The sequence below is a fragment of the Strigops habroptila genome, chromosome 1 (assembly GCF_004027225.2).
Source record: "Strigops habroptila isolate Jane chromosome 1, bStrHab1.2.pri, whole genome shotgun sequence".
NCBI classification, from domain to species: Eukaryota; Metazoa; Chordata; class Aves; order Psittaciformes; family Psittacidae; genus Strigops; species Strigops habroptila.
In genome coordinates this window covers 35,212,700-35,237,972 of record NC_044277.2, presented here as the reverse complement: position 1 = coordinate 35,237,972, position 25,273 = coordinate 35,212,700, and the positions used below count along the sequence as shown (strand labels likewise).

General features: G+C 42.3%; 2 protein-coding genes across 5 annotated transcripts in view; both read right to left on the bottom strand.

Annotated features, from left to right (window-relative positions):
* MYBL1 (MYB proto-oncogene like 1) overlaps positions 1–1,898 on the bottom strand; it is a 34,746-nt gene extending 32,848 nt beyond the window's left edge. For 3 of the 4 annotated variants that reach the window (XM_030478878.1, XM_030478899.1, XM_030478884.1), the window contains exon 1: positions 1,858–1,893. In XM_030478878.1, coding sequence (XP_030334738.1) covers positions 1,858–1,883 — 26 coding nt within the window. In that variant the 5' untranslated portion in view covers positions 1,884–1,893. Of the gene's footprint in view, positions 1–1,857 lie in introns of all 4 variants that reach the window. The other variant, XM_030478891.1, reaches the window with a different exon arrangement.
* VCPIP1 (valosin containing protein interacting protein 1) lies at positions 924–16,112 on the bottom strand. Its single transcript, XM_030478866.1, has 3 exons — positions 13,165–16,112; positions 7,637–7,723; positions 924–4,975 (listed from the first exon to the last, which is right to left on the bottom strand). The coding sequence occupies exons 1-3, from the start codon at positions 15,869–15,871 to the stop codon at positions 4,104–4,106; spliced, it is 3,666 nt and encodes a 1,221-aa protein (XP_030334726.1). The 5' UTR covers positions 15,872–16,112; the 3' UTR covers positions 924–4,103.
* Between the last annotated feature and the right edge of the window lie 9,161 nt (positions 16,113–25,273).

Below are 25,273 nucleotides of genomic sequence, written 5' to 3'. Positions count from 1 at the left end.
TTATACACTTTAAATAGCATTCCCTCCTAAAAGTGCACTCTTTCATTTCTTGGCAATAATCCTCATGAAACCTAAAATAATTCTGAAAATACCACTCCTGTTTCAACCTTTTATTGCTCAACCGCAGGCATAAGGGCTCAGAGGGAATCCTGCATTCTAAAGATCTTAAGCAACTTCTTCAATTTTAAGAAGCTAAACTGATATCCACAAGCAAAACAAAGAAACCACTTACTGATGGAGGCTTTTCTTTTTTAACAGAAGGATCAACTTCGTATTATTATTTTACAAAAGCATGTAGATTCTGCTATTTGAAAACAGGAGCCAAACAAATGTAGAGATAACAGTGGCATCTTAAATCATTCATTTTTCATACATTTAGAATGGAGCATCGTTCTCCCGGTTGTAAGCATACTATGAATTTTATTACCTGGCATTTTCAGCGCATAGAAAAAGTAGCAAGCAACTCTGCTAACCTTGTGACAGTGACAACAGATTCTACCTTTTGAAAGATTGCAAATTAAGCATTTTGGTCTTGAAAGTGTGCCCGTTGCACAGGGTTGTTTGCACACAGCCCTGCAGCTGTGCTGCTGCTAGAGCATTCTGTGGCAGGCAGCGCCTACCTCACATTCTGTGTCTATCAGAAGACTAGTAAACTATATGTTTCACAAAACCAACAATATACATTGCTGATATGTGGCTATAATAGTGAAGGCATCCCAAATATATTTATACTTCATTTGAAAAGCTGCTATTTATTATCCCCTCACTGAAACACAAACAATTCACAGTGAAACAGCAGTATCAAACTCAACCTTGCTAAGCAGCCAGCCATAGAAGTAGTAAAAATCTTGCCTCTGCCTAGAAAACCAATCTGTTCTCCTGAAGTTTCCCATATGCTCATAAGCAATCTAGTCCTTTCTCCCTTTTTTCTCTTCTCTACTGAGGCTGTATTTTCAATAATCATCTTTCATTTAGGTTATACATACTAAGCCAGAGTAAAGTTCAGGATTTTCAAATAATGTAAATCTTCTTTGCCATGAGACGCTGTGTAGAAGAAGATGGCCTCTAGCCAAGAAAGTAATCAAGGCAAGTACTCAAAAAGAATTTAGAACCACAACCTTGTCCACAGGCAATTCAGTAGCAAGAACTTAAGGTTTGGGGTTTGGGTTTTTTTGAGAAAGGGGACACTCCACACCATTTGAGAAGTCCTGTTGACATGGCTTCACATCCACAATAAGTCCACGTCTTCCCTGCCCTTGTACCCCACCACCATTTTCCTGGCTCTAACAGGGAAACCTAACAAGCACATGGGTGCTCCTGAGACAGGGACACAGATTTGTCTCAACTCAAATTTGCACTCCCTGCTAGCAATCAAATGAAACATCTGTTCAAGTTTACACTTCAGTGTTCTTTATTTCACTTCTCCTGTACAGTTACACATCTTACCAGCATGTAGATGAAGTTTAGCTCCACTTGAGAGTATCAAAAGACATCTTTCTCAAAAACACTGATACTTAAATGCATGAGAAAGCTACGTGAAATAAGAACACTGCAAAGAAATACGCACAACCCTGCTTTACACTAGAGGAATTCACATCAGCCCATCTTGTGATTTTGACACCATTTACCATTCCTTTTTGAGACCATTTTGTTTTACGAACTGGAGAGTTCTAGTCTACATGACTTGAATGGACCCGAGAAGACCCTAACGGTGAGTCAAAGAGCTATAATCTGTGTCTATTTCTATTTAGATAAGAAGGAAAATGTCAAATTACTGCTGACATGGGAAGTGTGTCAAAAGTAAACTAAGCCTTCCTCTTAATACAGTAAAAGGCACGCGAAAATCTGTAGTCTTACCAGAAAGGCATGAAAGAAGTAAGCATCTTCCCTTTAAGCAAGGATGATATGCAATAAAGATTCCAATTTATTTCAAACTTGGAATTCTCTCATATACACTGCCCATATCTTTTTTTCAGCCAAGGAAAACTTCTCTTTCTAAAGAAAAGGTTAAAACTGTCTAAGTGATAGTTAGCTTGTCTAAACGCAAGAGATGCAGGAGATTCCTCCCCCTCAGCCTCTCCTGACTTACATTCCTTCCCAGTAACAAGTCACTGCTATACTTTTCTACACCTCACACCATGGCAAAGCGTAAGCCTCTACTCACGTTTTCTATATAGAAGTAGCCTTCAGACAGCCCGACTGATTCATTGAAGACTAAAGGTTTTCAGATTCGTGGCAGGCTTCCAGCTGCTGCATGTGCATCCTGTTTCTCATTGAATAAGCCCTGCCAGTTAATCAGTGCATCAGCAAGGTCAGTTCTGGTGAGCCAAATAACTTCATACATTCCAAGCTTCCAAATCGCTAACTCACAGGTTAGCAATTTAAGATCTTCAAAGTTTTCATTTATTTCTGAAAAGGTGATTCTTATTTTTTACCTATAGTGTACTAAATCATAAAATATTTATTCTCTCTACATAAAAAGTTAACCAACAGAGGCATTTTAATTTACTTTGACAAAACAGGGGCTGTTCTTCAAGTGACTTGCTTCAGTTAATTTTTACATACGAAAATAAATCCTCCCTCATGGGATATTTCATCATACTAATGCTTAGAACTGCTTAAGTGATTAGAAATGTAAGAAGTGAGGAGACCTTTCTGAATACAAACATATACAACACAAACAGCATTTGTGAACTGGTAAAAACCCACATGTGCACAAACACAGACTTCAATATTTAAATGCTCTTAATTCCTTTGAAGCTGTATTAACATCTTTCATCCATTCAGTGTTATTTTACCATTAGAGGAAGCAACAATAGTGCATTTAATATGACTATGAAGATCAAAAGCAAAGTGCAGTATCAGATACACATTCCATCCTTAAGGAGCAAGCACAACAGCCGCTTCTTAAAAACTAGCACTGCAGGTCTGATGAACACGCTACTTAAGTGGATACCGGCTATATTATCACTGATGCAGGGAACTCGGCATCACAAACTGAAGTGAAGCTAATAGAGGTGGGTAGTCTTTATTGACACTGAAATGGCATGTATTCCCCTTGTTTCCATGGAGTAAACAGTGAGCTTCCACAAGCTCCATTATCACTGAACACTTTAGAATAATATATGTTAGAGTCATTTCCTTCCAATAAATTGTTAATTTGCTTTGAAAAGGACAGCTATTTATTTTTTGCCATTACTAACCAATGCTAGTAATCAAAGTATTTTCAAAGAAAAAATGGATTTGTCATTGAACGTTTGTTGTTTCCTGCAATTGCCACTGTCTCGCCTGTAGTTGTATTAAAAGTTGCACAAGATCTGCCCAGCTTGGTATTTGGGAGGAAATAAAAACATGCTATCACTTACTAACAGAGCACCGAAATGGTTGTGTTGGCTCAGCCAGCCATGCATAACCACACCACATTCACTTTATCTTCATCATACACTAAGTACCCTTTTTTCTAACTTGCTTAAACTGATAATACGGAGAAATTAGAGAGTTTAGTAAAGTTACACTTATTTCAAGATTTCTGAGCAGCATATACATCTGTATGAATGAACGTTTTTAAGTTGGAGGAAGTGCCAGCACAATGTAATTACAGTACTGTATAGGCTGCATTATCAAATTTAGCAGAAGTTTAGTTTCAGTTGCTTTTTGAAATTTATGTATGATTCATGTCTATAGTGTATTTTCGAGTGGAATTAAGTGCCTGGGACAGGATTAACTTTGTCACGTTTCTAGTTCTGCCTGTTCTAGTCTTTCCAGTGACCTTAAACTAGCATGGTAAGAACCTTGCATGGGCTTAAATTTTAAGACTTTTAAGGAATTAAAAATTACAAAGAATTTTCAAGAACCCACATTTACAGCAGATATTCATCTCAGTGCATTTCCTAATAACTAATTTACAGGTAACAGAGCCAGCCTGGGCAGCAGTATGGTAATATTGAAAGCTATTGCCAATCACACGCTTATCATGCACTGAATAAGATGATATAATCTTTGACATACATACAAGATTTAATAACTAATCACTTTGTGTGGCCCAGCCAATAAACATTACATTTGAACAGTGATTTCTTCTACCCTTATTAGATTTTAACCTATCAAGAGTGATCCATTGGCTCAGTTGCATTAGTGATTCCTGCATCTTGACTATCCATCTCCTCAAGCTCCTCAACAGAATTTCCCTTTTGTGCTTTAGACCTTGCAGGGAATGTTGTTCCCACAGAATTCACCATGTTACCATCAGTTGATTCAGTATTCAAGTGTTCAGTACCACCTGGTGCAGACAACGATTCGGGTAAGGCAGCCTGAAAGCTCCCAGTTTTAGCAGTTGAACTCACTGCCTCTACTTTTCCTTGAGATAGATCAACTGATGCTGACTGCTCTGTATTCTGATCCCGCAAATGTCTATCCATTGAAGCCTGAATAGAAGAGACCATTTCCTGCAACTTTTTTCTCTGTGCCTCAATCAAAGTGGGGTCAAGCTGCCTGCTGTCTCTCATTGTCACAACTCCCGGAGCAATTCGGATAAGCTCACTGTTACCAGAAGCAGCTGTGTATACAGAAGGCTCAATTTTAGTAGAAGGACTGAAGTCTGTTTCTGTGCTATGCTTTCTTAAAAGTGGTGTTTCCCTGGCTCTTTGATCATGTTGTTGACTACTAGATGCAGTTCCCAGGGAATGGCCCTTTCCTTGAAATGCAGTTATGTTATGTAATTGTTCAGATTTCTTTTTCACTACTCCACCACTACCCAGCTTCAGCATTCCATGTGAAGGACTTGCTTCCCTGCTTCTTGAAGTAGCTTCTGCTCGCACTTGACTTAAGGCCTCTTTAACCAACTCTTCAACATCAGGACCAATAGGAAAGTGCCCAGCAGCATCCACACACAGCTCTAATCTGTCTTCTGCTGCGTTGTACACAAAGTTTTTACCAGGTAGATGTGGGAAAGTACAGTGCTTGCCATCAGCCAAACCTATAAAGATAGAAAAAGTTATTCATGGTACTAAAATATTTTAAAGCATGCTTTGAATACACAAATTACTGTATTTAAATTTACTGCATCAAATATGTGAAAACACACTGAAACTTACTACTGTGGGAGAAAAACAATTTAGGCTTGTATGCCATATGGCAGCAATCACAGTATAGCCTTAAGATGCTGCTACCTTCTATGGTGATTCTAATGAAAAGGCAGGAATGTAGTATATTACTAGATAAAATAGCCACCTTGCTGGGATGTGCAGTTCTGACACAACAGAAGTTGAAGCAATAGTGTATCCTTGCAGTAACACAAAGCAAGCCAAACCCCATTGCTACCATCACCCCCCAAACCACACAAAAACAAAACAGAAACAAAAAAAACCCCAAAAAACCCCAAACTGAAACACACCCCTGCCCGTCCCGCCCGCCCCCTCCCCCCCCCCCCCCCCCCCCCCCCCAACCAGAAAACCCCGCACCCCACCGGCCAAAGAGCACATTTCAAAACCCTATCACTATCTATTTGGAGAAGTACTGTTTAGGACCACTTCCGTACTAGTTACAATGGTAGTAGGATGTCAGGGTGTACAACTGCTGCTAGGCCTGAAGAATTTAAAATTTGCTATTTGTCTTCTGCGAGAGGAAGTGTTGCTAGATAAACAAAAGTGTTTCAAGTTTACAGTGTTGAGTAGTCCTGGAGATTAGAACTATTACAAACATTTACAACATTTACAATATTACAACATTTACAAAACAAACATGATACATAATATTTTTTATCTGCTGTTTGTCTCATTGACCTACTTAAAATTTGATTGATCCTCTAAAATTGAGAGTTCACTAGACAAATTTAAGTTCTGAAGCTCCCCTGTGTCAAAAATGGGTATCATTCAGTTTTCCAGTTTATCATCATCAAACTTCTGACACATAGCTCCTTTCTTTACATACCCATGGGAACCAAACAGCTGAAACATACAGAACAAAATTTAAACCCAAACACCTATCCCTCTAAGAACCTGAAGAACATAATGTAACTACAGAATTTACCAGCTCAACCTTCATTTGCAGGAGAGAGCCCTAACAGCTTCTTCTAGACTAAAACTGCCTTGGAAATTGCAATTCTGAAATCTCAAAGATGTTAGACAAGATCCACTAAATCAAATTTCAACTGATTAACAGTACCTACACTTGATAGAAAGCTTTGTTCTAAATGTCCAGTATCATAGTTGCGTCATTACATTAACTAAAATATTACAGATAGGTAAGAAGCTTTTTAAAGTGAGGAGAAAAAAAAAGATTGTTGCACACTGTATATATGTTTAGTGTGGAAATTTAGCAGTTTATAAAATGTTACAATCATAGAAGTATGTTAATGCTAAAATAGTAATTCTACCTACCAAGGTAGCGTAAAACACCTACACACAGAAAAATAATGTAATAATGCTGCAATAACATTCAAATACAGAATATCATCTCCCACTGCCAAAGTTCTTAAGTCGTTTTTGCCAACTGACAATGAAAATCAGGCATTTTCTGTGAGTTAATGACCAGCTGGGTTAAAATCCCTTGGATTCATTTCAGGTTCTCAATTCTGGCTAGTCATTAATCGGTCCAAAACGTCCTTTCTATCAGCCACTGTTTAAGCTAATTCATTTGCCACAAACAATACACCAGTCTTTACTGTACAAGCATAATAGAAGAAAGAAAACTAAAAGGAAACAGATCTGCCATAAGACACTTGGCAGGCTAATTCTGTTACCCAGGCTAATAATTCAGTGGGAGGTAGTGGGCAGTGAGTATACCACACATTTCAATTACTGCAAACAGCATAGAAATTATGTGATAAAATACTTCTTTCCAAATGTAATCAAGATTAAGTTATGGTTGATTAAACTGCCTTAGAAATCAAACAGTAAGAAAGCAGAAAAAAAAAAAAATCATTATAATAGATGAAATCACATGAGCTAAACTATTAATGCAAAGACTTCGATATGAAACTTGAAATGAGGTAAAATAACTGGTACCTTCTTCTCTAATGAAACACATGTTATTCTTTGTAGGCAGCATGTGTAAAGCTGTCTAAAAATCAAATATACTCTAACTACTTGCTTGGTTATTCTGCACATAGCCCAAGATGCAACATTCATCAATTCAACAAGAGGATAGATAGCTTTGCTTTTGAACAACCATCTTAGGAGTATGAAAGACCATTTAAAACATGCAGTAGCACTGTATAAAGTATCTAAGAAACACACTAGAAAGATGAAATGTTTATCCAGTAAGTATTTTAAAGTATAACAGGAATAAGTCGTATGATCTTCTCTTTGTTTGATCTTTCGGGGGGGGGGGGGGAAGAAACAAAATCATTTGACTTACTAAAGGTGTTTGTACAATTTGGGAAGTTTAAATTCAAACATATTCTGAGAAAATTTCAGAAAAGAAGAGACAGAAGTTGAATGAACTGGTCTTAGTAAAATTCCATAGCCTGAGGTTCTCTGGGGAAGCATAAAGAGTTCTACAGTATTATGAAAATTAAAATGTACCATGGTAATAAAATAAAAATATATTTATGCTTACAAATGACTCAATACCAATTCACAATTTTAAAGATTTGGAAACAGAGGAAGGAAGGGATAAAAACAAACCCAAAAAATACCTGTGGTTTTCTTCATCATGCTGTAGAATACTCCACCCGGCTGAAACAACTGAGGAAGCCCCTTTGCGTAAGACCAAACATCTTCCCCTGTAAAAATCAAACACAATTATTAAACAGTTGTATTTTACCATTATAGACAATGCTCCAAAATACAACTCCTTGAACTAAAAGCTGAATCCTCACACTCTTCTATGCAATTAAGAATATTTATTGCAAATTTACAGAACAGGAGCACAGGACACGAAAAGCTTTCAGGAAAACATAACAGTGTCTGCAGTCAAATATCCTACATGTTCTAGTACAAAGTTCCCAAATTTTATCTGATCCAAGCTGCAGCTCCTGGTTCTTTGCCAGGCCCTATACACAAGTCTCCATTCCCCTCCTACCCATGCTTTCAACATAAAACTAGCAAATGACTAACACACTTCCAAAATCCAAGCACATACCCTTGCACGTTAAAATCTCAATTCTATATCCCTACACCTTCTCAAAAATCAAATCTCAATTTCACAGCTGCCATACAGCAGACTTTATACTGTCGTTGAGATACAAACGTCTACGCAGGCAGCTGTGCAGAAGCTGTGTCTGTACCTTGCTTTTCTTGAGAGTTAGAAGCAAAATAGAGAAACTGTGAGGCCCCAGCTGTCCCGTGTAACTGGCATTTTCCAAAGATGCCAAAAATGGCATTGAAATGTGACAACTTCAAATGCCACTGAGAGGGGAAAAAAAAACCCTAACTTGACTATGTAAGGAATGGAATATAAGGAACAGAAAATTGGGTTACAGTGACAGAGTATCAGTGGCTTAACAGCACCTGCTAAATCAGTTCAGACCTGCATTTCTACCGGTGCCCTTTCCTCATTTTGCTAACCACTCACCTGCCTGAGAGAAGTGACTTGCGATGTAGCTGTCAAACAGTGCAGACAAAAAAGCACTGATAAATTCCATTCTCCTGATGCAGAAACAACTACTGCCTGTATACCTTTTCAGAAAAAATTGCTTTTCCCATTTTACATCAAACATTCAAGTAACATACCGAGATACCTTAAATAGAAGCTGCACCCTTGTTTAGGCATTAAAATCTCAATAACCATGTCTCTCAATTTTCTATTAAAACTGGAGAATGTAAATCATCAACTAAAGTTAACTAGATGCACTTACTACTTGTATTAGAGAGAGCTGGGATGCGTGACGCTAAAAGTATTACCATTATTTCTTTGCTTGCTGTTAAAAGCAAAATAAAAGTTAAAAAGTTATTTTTAATAGCTTCCTACATACTGAATTATAGAGCATACCTGAATCTCTTCTTGCAGTTCTTTACTGCATATCGCACAGGGTAACTGTGGCTACTCTCCTATCGCACCCCTCAGGTGAGAAAACATCTCACCCTCATGACAGTGGCGTTATGTGCTACGTTACGCCCTGAAACCCTTCAAGCCACTCTCTGACTTTCCCATTTCCCTTCCCCAGCAGGCATGTGACTCTGTACACTCCCCTGCTTGTCTGTCCCCCGACAAAGAGGGTTCCTTCGCCCATCTCTCCACGTGATATGCCATTTCCCATTCTCTCTAAAAAGGTACAGTGCATCTTCATCATGTTTGGACTTCAGACGTTTTAAAGATGAGACCTACATAATCTGATTAATTTAAAATGCATTCCCTTGAACCATATATGCTCTGGTTCACTGCTCTCATTTGCACATCAAGCTCACAGATTTGGCCTTCACTTCCTAGCAAGAACATCCAGGTAACAAACCAACTCCTCTTCTGTGTTATTTTCCATGATCTACAGAGGGTCTTGTCTTTCGACTTTATCCTGGTAACTCCTGTCTACTGAGTTGCTAATAGATTTGAAGCTTCTCTCCACCTCTGACTCCACTAAGACAAAAAAAAGGAAATTAAAAAACGTAAAAGGAGCATTCTCTTTTCCTCCCCACTATTGCCATTGGTTTTCCTCTTCTTCAAACAGCTGCATAGAGGAGGGCGATCACTACCGATAACACTCTCTAATGTTTTTGATATTTCAAAAGGGGCTCACTGCTACCCTGCATCCTTATTCTCAGATACATTTTGCAATCCACATCCCTACACACAATGGCTCCAGAGCATCACTGCTGTGGCTCTTCATTTGCCCCCAGGTCTTCCTTATGGTTTAAATACTGCCCACCCACAGGAATCAGAACAACCACTACACTGACAAGCAACAGAATACAGACCTTCTGCCAAAACCAGCAGCCACACAGCGGCTGACTCCCTACCACAGACTCCTATGCTGCTGCATCTAGCAATCCACTCTTATTTGAGAATGGAGGCTACCTTACACAAGACGACCACCCAGCTTCTAGAAGCAGCCCAGGTTTACATATTAGTAGCATTCTCCCAGAAGAGATTCCCTATTTGCTCTGGGCATTTTTCAAGCCTTGCACAAGAGAAGCATCACTGTTTAGATAGCTTTTTATGCAACACTAACTGCCTTTTATGCAGAAAAGTATGGAGAGCAGGGCTCACAAAACAAAAGCATCAGCCACTGAAAGAAACACAAAGCAATGATGTTGTTTTGATAAAGAGATCTTCCACACAAAATCAAACCCACAATCACAACTGGACTTTCCCAGATCAAAGGAACCAGCGTGTGTGATTCAACTAAACTGCATTTGAGGTTTGCACATTTTTGTTGCTAGATGTGTTTTACTATTTGTTTTGAATTTGATTACCATGGCAGTAAGACGTTTATAGGTCACAAGTTAATTTGGGTGATCATTTAGTTAGATTAAAAACTCCCTCAAGTTACTACATTTATCAAAGAGATGATGTTAACACTGTTCCCATTCCTGTACACATTCCCTCAGACCAAACCTCAGCCCCACAACATTAAGGTATGGCAACAAATGGAGACTATCCTACCCACATGCATGCCTCATACACCGCAGAAAAAGTGCAGTTGCAGATTAACCTATGCCAGTGGAAGCCCAAGACCATCACTTCATACAGCAGAGAGGACACACAGAAGTACAGAAGAAATTAAGAACTTGGTTGATAAACACAGGTTACAGGGAACTACAGCTGGCTTAAAAACAAGCTGCTTAATTCCAAGCAAATGCTGGTATTGATTAATATATTTAATTTAAACCTGGCAATTTTGATTTCTTGTGCACTGATGAATTCATCAATGCAAAACAAACTGATCACAATAGATTCATACTTGGCTTGCACGTATCCAGACTGCTTTTGCATGGGTGTAATTAAATCTGTTTCAAAATATAATGCTTTAGCTATGTTAATGTAAAATTACAATTCCTTTAGTCATTTCCTGACAGAATTCTGTATTTTGAGATAAAAAAAGAGGAGAAAGCTTTACCAAAAAATGATGCATAATATGTTAAGTGGTCCAGAAATTACAGTATCTAATTTCCCAGAGCTTATCTTTAAATTATATACAGAAAAATTAAAGAACATGGTATAAAATTGTAATTAGTTAACTGGCTGAGACCAGAAATGAAAAATTCTAGGAACTGAAACATTAGAGAAGCATCAAGTCAGCCTACAGGAGACCTTGTCTGAAAGACAAGCTTTTAAACATCCGCAATGAATAGTTACAGAAGTAAGTTTGGGCACTGGGGAGGAAAAAAAGAAAATAGCAAGCTATTTCAACAGCATCTCCCCTTTAGACCTTCCAATGTGACTGTATTATTAGATGCATGTTTTTAGCAGAACAAAGTTACAGCAAGAGCATGCAAGATAAGGTGACTTTCAGGACTTCCCAGCACTGTTTTTTAGCAATACAGAACTGTCATTGCGAAACACCGAGGGTTCTCACCCCAAAAAGGCTGAATTGGCACCCTGAGCACTGCCACCCCAACATTCTTAAAGCGCAAGGACTAAGGAAGTTTCTTAGAGTTTGTTTCCCCATTGAAAAATCACAGCTGTAAACAGTGACCTGTCTAGATTTTCTTTCTACAAGTATCTTTAATGGAAAATGAAGCCCTGGTGAGAAAAGTGATTATATAAAAATAGCACCTTATTCAGTAGCTGCATAAGTTGTTATAAGTGGTTTGTTTATCATTTGCTGCACCTTTTACTTCTATTAGTAATGCAAAATGGATGCAGTCAGAGAAGGGTGAGGTAAATTCTATTCTAACCTGTGCTTCGAAAGCTGAAATTAACAGCAGTGAAAGTCAGAGACAAAAAACTATTCTTGAATACAAGATCAGCTCCCATTTTATGAATAAGTACCTGTAAATAAAATGACACACCTTAACGCTGAAATAACCGAGATACTTTTAAAGCACGTCAGAGGTTTTTGTAAGCCAGTAACTATGCTTTCAGCAGTATTACCTGGAAACAGAAAGCACTCTTTTAAGCTTCATCTCCAAATTGAGACAGCTTTTAAACCTAAGCATTTCCTGCACTTTGGAACATAGGTGTAGATGTCAGTGTGATGAGGTGACTAGTGATTCAGCACACTATCTTGCAGTAAACAATCAAGCTTGGAAAAGAATCAAAGTTCTGCTTGATGGGCTTCTGACATACCAGTGATTACGTAATTGTTTCGTTTCTAAAGTATCACATGCTTTAGCCACACCAAATCCCTCCAGCAAAAAAGAGAAGGCTCCCACAAAAAAAAACAACCCTGTAACCATTGCTATTCAACTGGTTCATGGAGCTAAATGTATGGTAATTAGTGCCCTACTTCCTGCCAGTAAGCACCAGGAACTGTGGAACCTGACGAAGAAAGTTACACAAATGAAGGTCCAAGCCTCCCGAGCCCAAATATGAAAATAAAAAAATACAGGCACCTGGGAAAAGTCTTTCTGTCTTGAATTATTAACACTTAGTCAGATTTACATGACTGACAATTGGTAAGCGTGGCTTTGCAACCCTGTGTCCACCTCTGGGATTCACATCTGTGGTTAGATTGTTCCAGTTTCTCCTCTGCTTACATTCTGAGATAATACTTTTCACAGCTCTCTAAAAAGACCAGGTCTTCACTTAAAATTAGCAGATTAGCTAAGGAGACAATGCTGTGTTGATTTGCTTAAACCAACACAACTTGCAAGAAATGGCAAGACTTCATCCTACTACAAAGGTGGGAATTTGGTCCCCAAACTTCCAATGCCAAGACACTCAGCGTCCCCTCCTCACCTGGGCTCTGAATTTACTTCCTGAAACCTGAGGGAGATGTAGGAAAAAAAGGGAGCAAGTAACCCACACACATCAGATGTGCGCCTAATGAATGACAAGAAAAACAGAGAAGAACAGCAGAGGAAATGCAACAACTTCTGAGCAGCAAAGCTGTTAAATACATAGCAAAGAAAGAAGTATCTTGCATACACATTTTAGAAAGTCGCAACACCCAGCAAATAATCACTGACAGCAATGTTAAACGTTCTTCTAATAGAGGGATAAAGGAACTAACCTTCTCCATGGTTACAGAAAAGAAAGGGAAAAAAAGATATGTATCTAACTACAGGTTATGCTACCTTCTACTTAAAACCACAATTTTAAAATACAACTTGAAGCCAGGCTTACCCATTAGTGTTGCTAGAAGACAGAGAGAATACATCTCCTTATCCACTTGCTCTTGCAGTTCCTTCGATGAGATTTTACTAGTCAGAGCAACGTCTTCATGTTTCACAGCATGGGCCGCGTGTGCTGAAGCAGACTGCCTGCCTTCCTCCTTACCTTTCAGGATTTCTATGGCAATCCTGTCACCATGCTGCAAAGGAACAGGCTCATTTTCCATGCCTTCTTTGGGAGGCAGCAGCTCTTTAGGAGGAAAGCCATAGCGAATACATTGCAAATAGGGAGGAATATTAAATTCTCTCGCTATGCTCTCCTGCAGTTCCAAGAAGGTGGTAGTGCACTTCAGCGTCAGCATCGACTGCCTCCCATCATTTGTGGTTATTCGGATTTTCTTTTCTTTTGTAGATGTTGGAGAATAGGGGGTTTTTGTTGGTGTAGCAGGTGCAGATGATGGCCCCTCACGAACAGCCCCAGGAGAAGCAGTCCTAGGTTGCCCTTTATGCTCTTGTTTCAGTTTTTCACTCTTCCGTTTTTGCATTACGGAAGCCTGATCTGCAATGTTCTGCTGAATAGTTCTTTCAGCTTTGCTCATGTTCAGCTCCTCCTTGTGCAGAGTTTTTGTCTTCTGTCCAGTCAAAATAATTTTGGTTGGAAGTTGCGACTCTAACTCTTGTCCTTGCTGTACATCATCAGCTCTTTGGGCATGAGCACCATCAATATTTACAGGGGTGTAATCATCAGGGTTCTTTTTGGCAGTTTGATGCAATATTGTGTTGACAACTTTCTGAACAAGAATCTCACTACCGAATTCCCCAGGGAAGTGCTTGGTAACAAGTTTCATGGCGACATCATACACATTGCTGTTCAGAGAAGTGTCACTTTCATACTGGAACCAGTAGACTGTCTCTCTCACCACTCTTCCACCCCACTCTAGAGTAATAGGAAAAGCTTCAGGGAGGTTGTCGTATTCTTTACCTTCCCAATAGTGCTTGAATCCACAGCCACATTTGCCACCCGTGGACCGAGTATTAGTTCTGTCTCCATCCAAATACGAAACAGATCCATCTTCTCTGACGCGACGCACTAAGTTACCATGACACCAGTTACAAGCAGTCAAACTACTCAGGCTGTAGTCTGGTACCAGCACATCCTTCGCAGGGTTGTAGGAACACACCAAACTGTTCAAGGGAAAGCTGTAATTTTTGTCAGGCCTCAGTTGTCCGTGGGTGCTTTTTGCCAGGTTATATAGCTTCCCCCCGGGAGCCAGCCACTCTGGAGGAACGTGATGCTCTGAAAGGGCCCCACAGATGAGGCATCTGTGAAGGCGGTTGTCCATCACTGCTTTTTTGGCAGCTGCAGTGACTTCTTCAGGCTGGACTCCTATTACACCAGTCCTTCTGTAGAAATACTGATGTACATCAGCTACAAGACTGGGATGGATCCCGTGTTTACTCATGAAAACCTCCTCCATTGCAGCAACGAGCCTCATCAAGTACTTATCTTGCAAACTTCTGTCTCCTCCAATGACACAGCCACCATCCTCCTCTAACTTGATGTACTTTTTGATGAGGTCTTGAGGAACTCCCCAGGCTTTAGGAAGTAGCTTCCTAGGCAGTTTAGGTAAAGCAGCACCTTTTATTCCAACTAGAGGAATGTAATGGTTTCGTCCTGAGCTACTCCAGGCTATGCAGATTGGCTTGTTCAACATGCCATCTTTTCCCATGCATTTTTCTAAGGGTATCAGACCAGGGAGGAATGTCGCCGAATAATCTCCAGAGCTCCGCATTCCACTCAAGGAGTCTAACAGGATGATAGGCCGGTGAAGCACGTTGGCCAGGCCAAAGATGTGAATATTCCTAAGGCCCATTGGCACACCTTCTGGAGGAACAAACAAAGGGTCACATTCATTGATAATGTCCTCCCACTCTGCTGCATCGATAAAGTCATGGAAAAGCGCCTTGTAGTGGCTCAGGTTCTCCTCAAAGTGCTTCTTCAGATTCTCTCGCAGGGCATGCCAGAACAGTTCCCTGCCAACAAGTGCCCGCGAGACTGCATGGACGAGGCAGTGGCCATCTCCATCCACATGGACTGGAATGAGGCACTCCTGACTGTTGTTGGCCTTCTTGATGTCTTCTAGGGTGTCATGCAGGTAGATGAGGCTGCCAGAGCGGTCCTTTCCATATCCGATGGTTTCAACGTGCTCCGGCTCAATGAGGAAGGCGCGGTCACCCAGGAGGGAGCAGTCAAAGATGTCTCCCTGGTTCATCTCCGTGAGGAGCTTGGCTTTGCCAGTCTGCTTATCCATCCCGTAGCGGGCCAGGATGGGGGCCAGGAGCTTGCAGTGGTAGTTGGAGAGGCCCATGACTTTGACGAGCTCGGTGTTCCTGCGGGGCGGGCCGGCACCGCTGACGCCCAGCAGCGCGTTTCGCAGCAGGTTGTGCAGCACCAGGTCGGGGTCCGTCACCTCCTCCACGGCCAGCAGCTGCCGCTGCTCGTGGCGCTGCCCGCAGTCCGTGCACTCGATGCTGCCGCTGCTCTGCGGCCCGTGGGCCGGGAAGAAGAGCCGCGCCTGGCATTTGGGGTCCGGGCAGGTACCCGAGAAGATGCGCCGGTCCCGCTTCTTGGAGGCGGCCGGAGGCGGCGGCTGCGGCTGCTGCTGAGGAGACGGCGGCGGTGGCGGCGGCGGCTGTTGCTGCTGCTGAGGCTGGGACATCGCTCTGCTCTGGCCGGGCTTCACCCCCACCCGCGCTCCTCCGCCCTCACAGGCTCATCCCCTGCGCCCCGGCTAACGACCGCCTCCTCACTGGTGCCGCCGCCGCTGCCGGCCGCCAACCGCCCATCCACCGAGCGCCCTCCTCCCGCCGCCGCCGCGCCTCTCCCCCCCTTCCCGGCAAACACGGAAGCTGCCGGCACCGCCGGCTACTGCCTCTCCGCTGCCTCAGCCGTTGCCCGCAACGCAACGGCCTCTCTCACTTCCACGCCAGGAGCGCAGGCGCGGCGCCGCGGGGGCTCTCGGGAATGGTAGTCTTCTCCGCCAGCGAAGCCCAGCCTTGGGCAGGGAGCGGCACCGCGCCAAGACTACATGGACTGTGATGCCAGGCGGCAGGCGGAGGGCGGGGCCAGGCTGGGCCGGGCCGGCGGCGGTGCCCCCCGGGCTCCTGGGAAGTGTAGTCCTGTGCCGGGTGGGCCGCGCAGGAGGGGAGCCGGGAGGGACACACTTAGGGCGCTGCGGGCGCTTGTTGCGCTTCCTGTGGCGGGGCGTGGGGGCAGGGCAGGGCGCTGTGTTTAAGGCGACACCCCCACGTGTGTGTAGGGCTGGGGGAGAGCGGCTGGAAAGCTGTCCGGGGTGAAGGACCTGGGGGCGCTGAGTGACGGCTGCTGCACATGAGCCAGCTTGTGCCCAGGCAGCCAGGAAGGCCAGCAGCATCCTGGCCTGTATCAGCAATAGTGTGGCCAGGAGGGCCAGGGCGGTGATCATCCCCCGGTACTCTGCGCTGGTGAGGCTGCACCTCGAATATCGTGTTCAATTCTGGACCCCTCACTGCAAGAGAGACATTGAGGTGCTGGAGCAGGTCCAGAGAAGGGCAATGAAGCTGGTGCAGGGTCTGGAGCACAAGTGTGATGAGGAAAGGCTCAGGAACCTGGGGTTGTTTAGTCTGGAGAAGAGAAGGCTCAGGGGGGACCTTGTCGCTCTCTACAACTAATTGAAAGGAGGATGGAGAGAGGTAAGTGTTGGTCTCTTCCCAAGTAACAAGCAACAGGACAAGAGGTAACAGTCTCAGGCTGCACCAGGGGAGGTTTAGATTGGGTATTAGGAAAAACTTTTCACCAAGAGGGTGATCAGGTACTGGAACAGGCTGCCCTGGGAAGCGGTGGAATCATGAGGCCCCCAGTGATACAGCTTAGTGGTGGTCTTGGCAGCCATGGGGTAAAGGTTGGACTTGATGATCTTATGTCTTTTCCAACCTACTTGATTCTATGAGTCTATATATACCCCTCTGATGTCACCCTCACCCACTCACCCCCTGCATGAGCACTGAAGCAGGCCTCCCTCCCATGCCCCCGTCCTCCTGGGCAGGCAGGCAGGGAGGGAGGCAGCTCACACCACCTGATGCCTTGTCCCCCAGGTGCGGTGCTGCCGCAGGGCAGTGTCCCTGGGCTTTGGCCCCATCTCCTCACAGCGGTGCCTGGCCGGGCTCCAGCGGGTCGCTGCCGACAAGGGGCTGGCAGAAAGGGGCACAGCGGGTAGCGGGGCTCCAGCCTGCACCCCACCTCCTGCCTCACCTGCCAGGCAGCGTGGTTCAAGTGCCTGGGGGTGAGCCAGGAGGGTCTGCCTGGGCATGGGGGCTTTCACGCAACAGCTCAACCAGCACCTCCTCCTGGGCAGCAATCCCCTGCAGATGTAGCCAGTGTGGGCTCTGGCCGCAAACATCTGCCCATGCGAGTCACCACAGGGCCAACCTGGGCTGCTGTCGGCGGCAGCACGGTGCGTGCTTTTGGAACTGCCCAGGCTTTCTGGAGCTTGATGTCCCCTCGGCAAGGTTTCACTTCTCAAGCAGCTACACCAGGCTACTTCTCCAGGAGGTGATCTATCTAAATGGAGGTGTTCCCCAGCTGCTGGCTGCTGATTGTGCTGGAACGAGGCACAAGGAGACGCAAGAGCAGGTTGTTAATGTGAGTGCTCCCTCCTGCTGGTGCTACATGAGGAGATAATGAGGGAATGGAGCTGGTGCTTACGTTATCTCCAGTGGCCCTCTGAAATGATACTTCATAAAAATGAAAGGGAATAATGTTCACAACTTCCAACCTAATTACAGTGAGCTGCCAGCATATTCATGCAGAGAGCTCAAGGAGGGTTACTGTCAGCGCGCAGGTGAAGTTTTCTGGAAGCCATTCCAGGTAGAGATTTATCTTTTAATAACAGAAAACAAAACCTGAACTTCTGGAGGACAAGGTAGCCCCGTACTGGGTATTGCCAAGTTCCAGAGTGACCCAGCCCTACACATACAAGGGTAGAAATGACCTTCCTCCCTCCTCTGTCATCCTGGTTCCACCAAACAAACACCTGGCATTTACATCCTAAGGCCTTACCTGTTCTATAGTCACCCAAATGATCTAAAATTAGAGTAAAAACCATAGAGAACGTACTGTGCTTGTACTTTCCAGTACCAAGAGCATGTTTCATTTTCATTAACCCATGAAAAGTAATCTGTGCAGCTAACAAATTACAAATGTTCGGATGAGTCATATATACAGAAAACCTCTGGTTTGTGCATTATCACAGGCTTAAGGAAAGAAATGACTCCAGGCCTGTGACAGACTGAGCACTGCCACCTTCCAGCGACGGCAGCAGAGCTGTGCATGCTCATTCCCTCTTGATTACAGTAATCTATCAAGCAGAGACAATATATATGTGTGTGTAAATGTATGCATTCCATATCATAATCTTTTATCTGATCTTTCAAAATCAGCTTTGAAGAGGAAAAGGTGAAAATGATGAGACAGATTTTCACTCTTGCCTGATACTAATTCTTTTTATGTGTATGACAGTAAAGTAGCAGCATCACCAGCTCCATAATCCTGCCAATGTGCCTTGTACTTGGGGATAAATCAGCAGTCTGTGCCCATTCATTCCTTAGTCTTCCCTTCATAAGTAGTGGGAACGCAGTGAAAATGCAAATAGGGAAGCCTGTGTCCTCTGTGAAACTGAGTGGCCGCTATTGAGAGTGGGCACCATTCAGGACATCGTGCGGTGAACAATCCTGTGCTAACCCAGCTTGCTTTTGTAAGGAACATCGAAGAGTTTTTCTGTAACATCACGGGCCTCTGGAGCAATCCATTTGTCAGCATATGGGAAATAAACACTTCTGTCATTGTTTAATAGCGCTTTGTATTAAATAATAGTCAGCACCCTGGTGAAATAAGTAGCTTTTACTGTCAAGGCCGACAGAAATTTTGGTGTTTTGTTTATTTCTCTAGCCGGATGTTTTTATGAAAGCACTTGATAAACTATGACTGTAAAGTCAAAAGTGTTTCTCTTTCCCGTTTCCTATATTAATTTCACTGGTAAATTATATTCAATAGAGGAATTTATCTTTTATGGTGACGCGACCCTAATTAACATGAATGTTCTTGGTGAATGACATTTGTAAGTATTCCAGCTATATGCAGACTTATCACCATGATTGATTGCCCAAGCAATTTCTGCAACAATAAAATTTCATTACAGAATCTTTGATAAAAATCACAATTCTCTGGCAAGTTAATAATTTATGCAAATCAAATGCATTCTTATTTACAAGCTGTATACACTGTATCTGGCAAACAGGATAAGAAAGTTCTGTGTTATATCACTGAATACAGGTCATGCAAGTACAAAACCTTGAAGCAGTCTTAAAGGAAAATTCAGAAGATCCATTGTCTGCCTTGTTAGTAGATACCGTGCAGAAGTGCAGCAAGGATCATGGTAATAACCACCCTATGTTCACAGGCAATGTGAACAGCAACATCATAGTCAGGATTACTTTCAAATCTACCACATACTTGAAGACCACACTGATTACAAAGCTAAATCTATTTATAATGGGTCAGAAGGGGGATTAATTGTCAGCAACAGGATGTATCTGAACCCGTGCTACTTCGTTGATGAGAACCAAGCACTGACAGGCAAAACACCAGGCATTCATTTCAGGCCCAGGATGCAAGATCTAAAATTTGAAGCTTGACCTTTACCCAGTGCTATTCCCTCTTTCTTTTTGCCACTCACCCTCAGGAAATGGGTCATTCCCAGGTAAAAGCAATTATTTCTCAGAGGGACTTGTTTCTTCGGAAGAGCAATGACAGAAGTTTCCAGCTAAACAGAAACAAAAGGCTTGTGCAGTATGCCAAAGAGCAGATCACGATAAACTAGAAGATGCTGTATTTTGTTAAAAAGTGGAAGTTATTACTAGCCTTCAGCTACAACTCGGCACGCTCTCCATACTATCCATAGATATCCCTTCTCCATTATGGATAGCTAAAAGGCTGCTGTTATCTTCATTGAATCCCTGGCAGAGCTGATCCTGCCTGGCCTGCAACACCAGCAGTTTTGCATGGCCCGGCCCTAACAGCACTCTACATTTCAGCCTTACACTCCAGAAAGAGGAGAGAGAAAACACAAGTGTGAGCTTGAAAGAGGACGGCAATATCATCACAATCCACAACGAGTGCAACATTTTTCTATTTAGATGTGACACTCTAGTGTCTAAAAAGTATGGGTAGGCCCCAACTGGATAGTACTTATGATATCATAAGTACTATTAGTAGTACCACCTATCTATAAGGAGTCAACAACAGTATGTGCTTCACTGCACAGAGCAGCTGTGAGTCCCATGGAGTGTGGACTCTTGTGTTTATCGCTCTTGTTGAACCAATTCTGCACTCACTTCCAAACTGCTGCTGAACTGCATGTGTTTTGCTGCCCTGCACTTGAGTGGGTGCTGTTAAAGCCTGAGCTCTAACCACCACGCTTACTGTGGTACGCCAAAGGGGTGTTGGTCACAGGCCTCCTTGCGTCCTTGTCCTCAGAGGTGGTGTGCAGCTCAGGACAGTATTCTGGAAGGACAGGAATCACCACTGAGCAACTTCAGTTCAGCTTTTATAAACCTTTGGGTTAATTAATAGTTAGTCAGTGGTTAGAAAACAGCATCTGGCTTATTTTGAGGACCTGGACTGGTATCTCTTGTCCCGGATACATCCAACTGAGTAACTTCCATCTGCCTCTTTCGACTGCCTCCCAATGAACTCCAGAATGAAAAACTGTTTTCCTTCAGTGCTTTCACAGAGTCAGAGCTTGAACTGCTGCTGTTGCAACAGGTTCTGCATTTCACAACACTAATACATGCACTTGGTGAACACTGATGTCATTCTTACACACAAGACCAAATTTGGGCTGCTCAGAATGTGGTATGTGTGTTAGCAAAACATAAGCAAGTTAGGAAAACAACATGAAAAGGGAAATACTGGGCAGAGGTTCTAATACTAATTACAGCTATCCAAATAGTGTGCTCAAAGGCTTTCCTGCTGCAAAGTCGATGTTCCCAATGTTTGTTCAGGTACAGCCTTCTCCGGTAAGCTCTACAGCTGACTCCTATGCAGGGACAATCTCAGCATCCAAGACAAGCTGCTCAGTGGGTACATTGTTGGGGCTTTTTACCTATGCATTCCTTTTATTTCTTGGCTCACAATCTGGTTCTGAGGCTCTATCCTGCAAGCAAATGAAATCAATTTCACATGCAAACTCCTCTGAAAAATTAGGGTCCCCCGTTTCTTATTCTGAGTATCTCTGTATATATTTACCAGCACAGCTGGCAAACAAAATGGATCCATCAGGACTGTCTGTGTCCAGCAACTGTCAATAGAAAATCAATCTTTAGGGCAGCAGACCATTAAAAAAGAGGAGAATGTAAGCGTTATTAGCTTAGATGTGTAACCTGATTACATGGAAGTCTCAATGGCAATTACTCTGAGTATTTATCTGCTTTCTGTAGTGCTCTGTCAAATACAAATTGAAGGAGCGGTACAATCCCATTACACTAAAAGATAAATGCCTCAAAATAAAATAGGTTGAGCAACTAACACACTCACTGCCATACTGATTTGTAAGTTCACAGCATATGCACAGTCACTGATCTCAGCAGCTGTTAAAGGTTCGCTTAAATCTATATGACACTCACGTGTATTTAATTGTCCCAATTTACTGTCTTGTCCTTAGTGGAGTTCTTTCTGCAAATAGCCAGTTTAGTAGAGAAGAATGAACAGCCATTTCCAGTACCTGAGAACTCCCAAGGATGTAAATGGGTGACAAAGACAATGAATGCTTCTTACAGAGAACACATAGCGGTGATGTCTTCTTTGTGATTATGCTTAAAGTTGGAAGTATTTGACAAGTTGAGAGCCTGTATTTTTCAGAATTGAAGACATAGGAGAGAGCCTGGTACACAAATATGAAATGGTGGGAGTGGATCCATGGGCTGAAAAATCCAAATAAAGCCACTCTGTTCTTAGATTTTCTCCTGAGGGTTTTAACCTAGCTGTTATTACAGTTCAAACATAAACTAGATGAACCCTTCAGACTGGTTTGTTGCCCTGTCCTTTGGCAACTACGCAAAACATCCCAGCTTCCAATATGCACCAACACCCTTACCACCAGTAGCCAGATGTTACATTAGTTTCTGATAGCTTAGAAGGTTCTTAGTCCCTTAAACACCTGTAAAGGTTTAAACTACACCTCTTGTGTGCATGAATTCATTGCAGTTCACTAAACCTAACAACCTTCCAGTAAGTGGGGTCTTCTACCACATTTCCTTGTCCTAGATGTGATTTCTAAGTATTGGAATAAATCAAAAGCAGGTTTGTTTGCAAAACCAAAGAAATAGGTCCCTACTACTGGGCAGGAATTACTTTGAGAGGAAGCTTTTTCCTGAATCTGATGTAAAACCATTCACAGGAACAATGAAGATATATCATCTATTAAAAAAAAACCACAAAAAACAAAAAACAAACAAACAAAAAAAAAACAAACCCCAAAAAGGTATATCTTTTTTGCCTTTAAGAAGTATTTGCTTCTGGCCATAAACTCATAGCTTCTACCATGGAAAATGCATAAAGTGACTTTCAATTGACTTTTGTCCTTCACTAATTTTAGAAGAAAAATAGCAACAAACCCCCCCAAATTGCTCCTGGAGACTGCCATTTCCGATCTGTATTTCTCTTATTTCCATAAAGCTATGTCTGGTATTATCTCTTTAAGTACAATACTAGTAGCCCGAATCCAAAGCTGCATACCATGAATCGTGTGGGACAGTGCCAAAACCTTCTCCTGTATTCCTTTGCTGCATTCAGCTCTGGCAGTAGGTGTCAGCAGAAGCTAACCGAGTGAACGCAGGAACTGCCATGCTACATGGATGAGACAGTGCTACAAGGCACAAGTACTTTGTTACTCTGCTGCCTTTTATCTGACTAATCAAAATAAAGAAAAACAGAAGCCCCAGCTGCTGAACATCCTACATGATTGCACACGCCTGAGCAAATAAGCAGGACAAGCTTTGTGTACGCACCAAGGTTTTATTGGCATGGCATGGTAGGGTATTTCACGAGACATACTGACATAGAACGTTGAATGCTGAAGAATGATGGGGAACCGTGATTTGAACATTGGGAACATGAGTGTCTGCTCTGAGGTCCAGAACTCATCAGGAGATCTGCTCAAATAACCACAACAAAATGGGGGTGAAGAGAAAGCAGAGGAAAGATTCCACTATGGTTTGACTTTACTATAGAGCACTACATAAGGCGGGTTCAGGGGATATAATTTTAAGGGGAGGATTTCAAATTAAATCATACCAAGGTCGTTCATTACCACCAAGTTCACTACTCAAATTAACAGATACCCCCTGGTAAATGGGTACAGTGGGAGAAAGATGGCTAACAGGTAGAAAGTTTAAGAGAGATTCTGTTGATGTAGAAGATGTAAGACATCCTACAGGGAAAGCGTTCTAGATTTGAATCTGAGCAAATCTAGCTAAGTGAACAGAAGTAGCAAACAAGTTGCACAACTGCTCATGAAATAATAAGATAGATAAAGAAAGACAAGGGACTTTAATAAAACTGACCACATTGCTAGATAAGAGTTCATGGGAACAAAGCAAAAATCAAAAATAATTCTGAAAAAAAAATCAGAGGTTACATGTGTCCAAACCATCCTGACCCAAGGAATAGTGAAGCGCAGAAAAATCAACTTGATTAAACAATGACATTGACCCCAAAACTCAAAAAGAACCATGCAAAAAAAAAACCAAAAACCCCAAACCTAAATCAAATTACCAAACAGAAAGCAATGTGGTAAAAAAAATCCAATGTTACCAAAGCAGAAAGTAAGACACAATTAAGGGGATATAAGGACATTCTTCAAATGCATTGTTACTATGAGGAATGGTTGGCAATGCCAAAAAGTAACCTCTTTTCTCTCAGTAAGAGCAGGGCACATGCATGAGAAGAAGTGGTAGCTGTGATAGCATTTGTGAGTTTTGGTATTCTCTCATTACACCTTACAGTCAGGCTAGCAGAAAACGCACCGATCGGATACTGCTGTGACAAGCCATGATTGTAACCACGGCATATGCAGAGCAGCCGGTCACCACCAAACTGTAAAAGCATATCAAAATGAGGTGATGCAGGCATCTGTCCTTTGTCTGTTCATTAATTACATGCAAGATTATACTTACTAAACTTGTGGGAAACACTAAGCTGGAAAGAGTTGCAAGCACGTTGAAGGGGAAACTTACAGTTCAAAATTATATTGACAAGCTGGTGAAATAAATAGGATTAGAAATCAGCATATATAATACTTTATTCCCACTTACAATCACAAGATAAGGGAGTAAATTTATTGGAAGCACTCTTCAGAGAAGCTCAGAGCATACAGTGAATCACAAATCGATTGTGAGTCAGCCGTGTCATATTGTTATGAAAAAGCAAAGCCTTTTAAAAGATTTAGAGCATGAGTGTTACAGGTAAGACAAAAGGATCGACAGGCAACTTGCAGCAAGCACAGTGTGTGTTGGTACCTTACTTCAACAAATATGTGAAACAACAGGGAAAAATCCAAGCTAGATGAACAAAAAATAATCATGGTCTAGAGATCAAAAAGACATGAGAGAAAGAATGGATGTCCTCATGTAAGTATGCAAGAGCTAGGTAACTGCGGCTGGTAGCACACAGACTGGAAGTAAGAGTCAAGATTTCAGTGAAGGAAGATGACACAAAATTAGAGGATATGAGAAAAAATATGCCAGAGCTTATATTGTTTCATGATAATCTGCTCTCTTTCCAACCCTTTCCTATCTTTCTATTTGTGTCTATGACTCATGAATCCACTCCTCTGATAGTCAAGTTTTGTTTATCTCCTGTTTACCCCAGGAGCAACCAGCCCAGTGCTCAAGGTGAACTGTGAAATCTAGGGGAATGTTCCTGATGTAGACAAAAACATGCTGACTATGTTGAAAACTAGCCAGAAAAGCAAAATGAGAATTTTGAGAAAAAGAGACTGAGAGCTTACCTTCTTGTATGTGGGTTA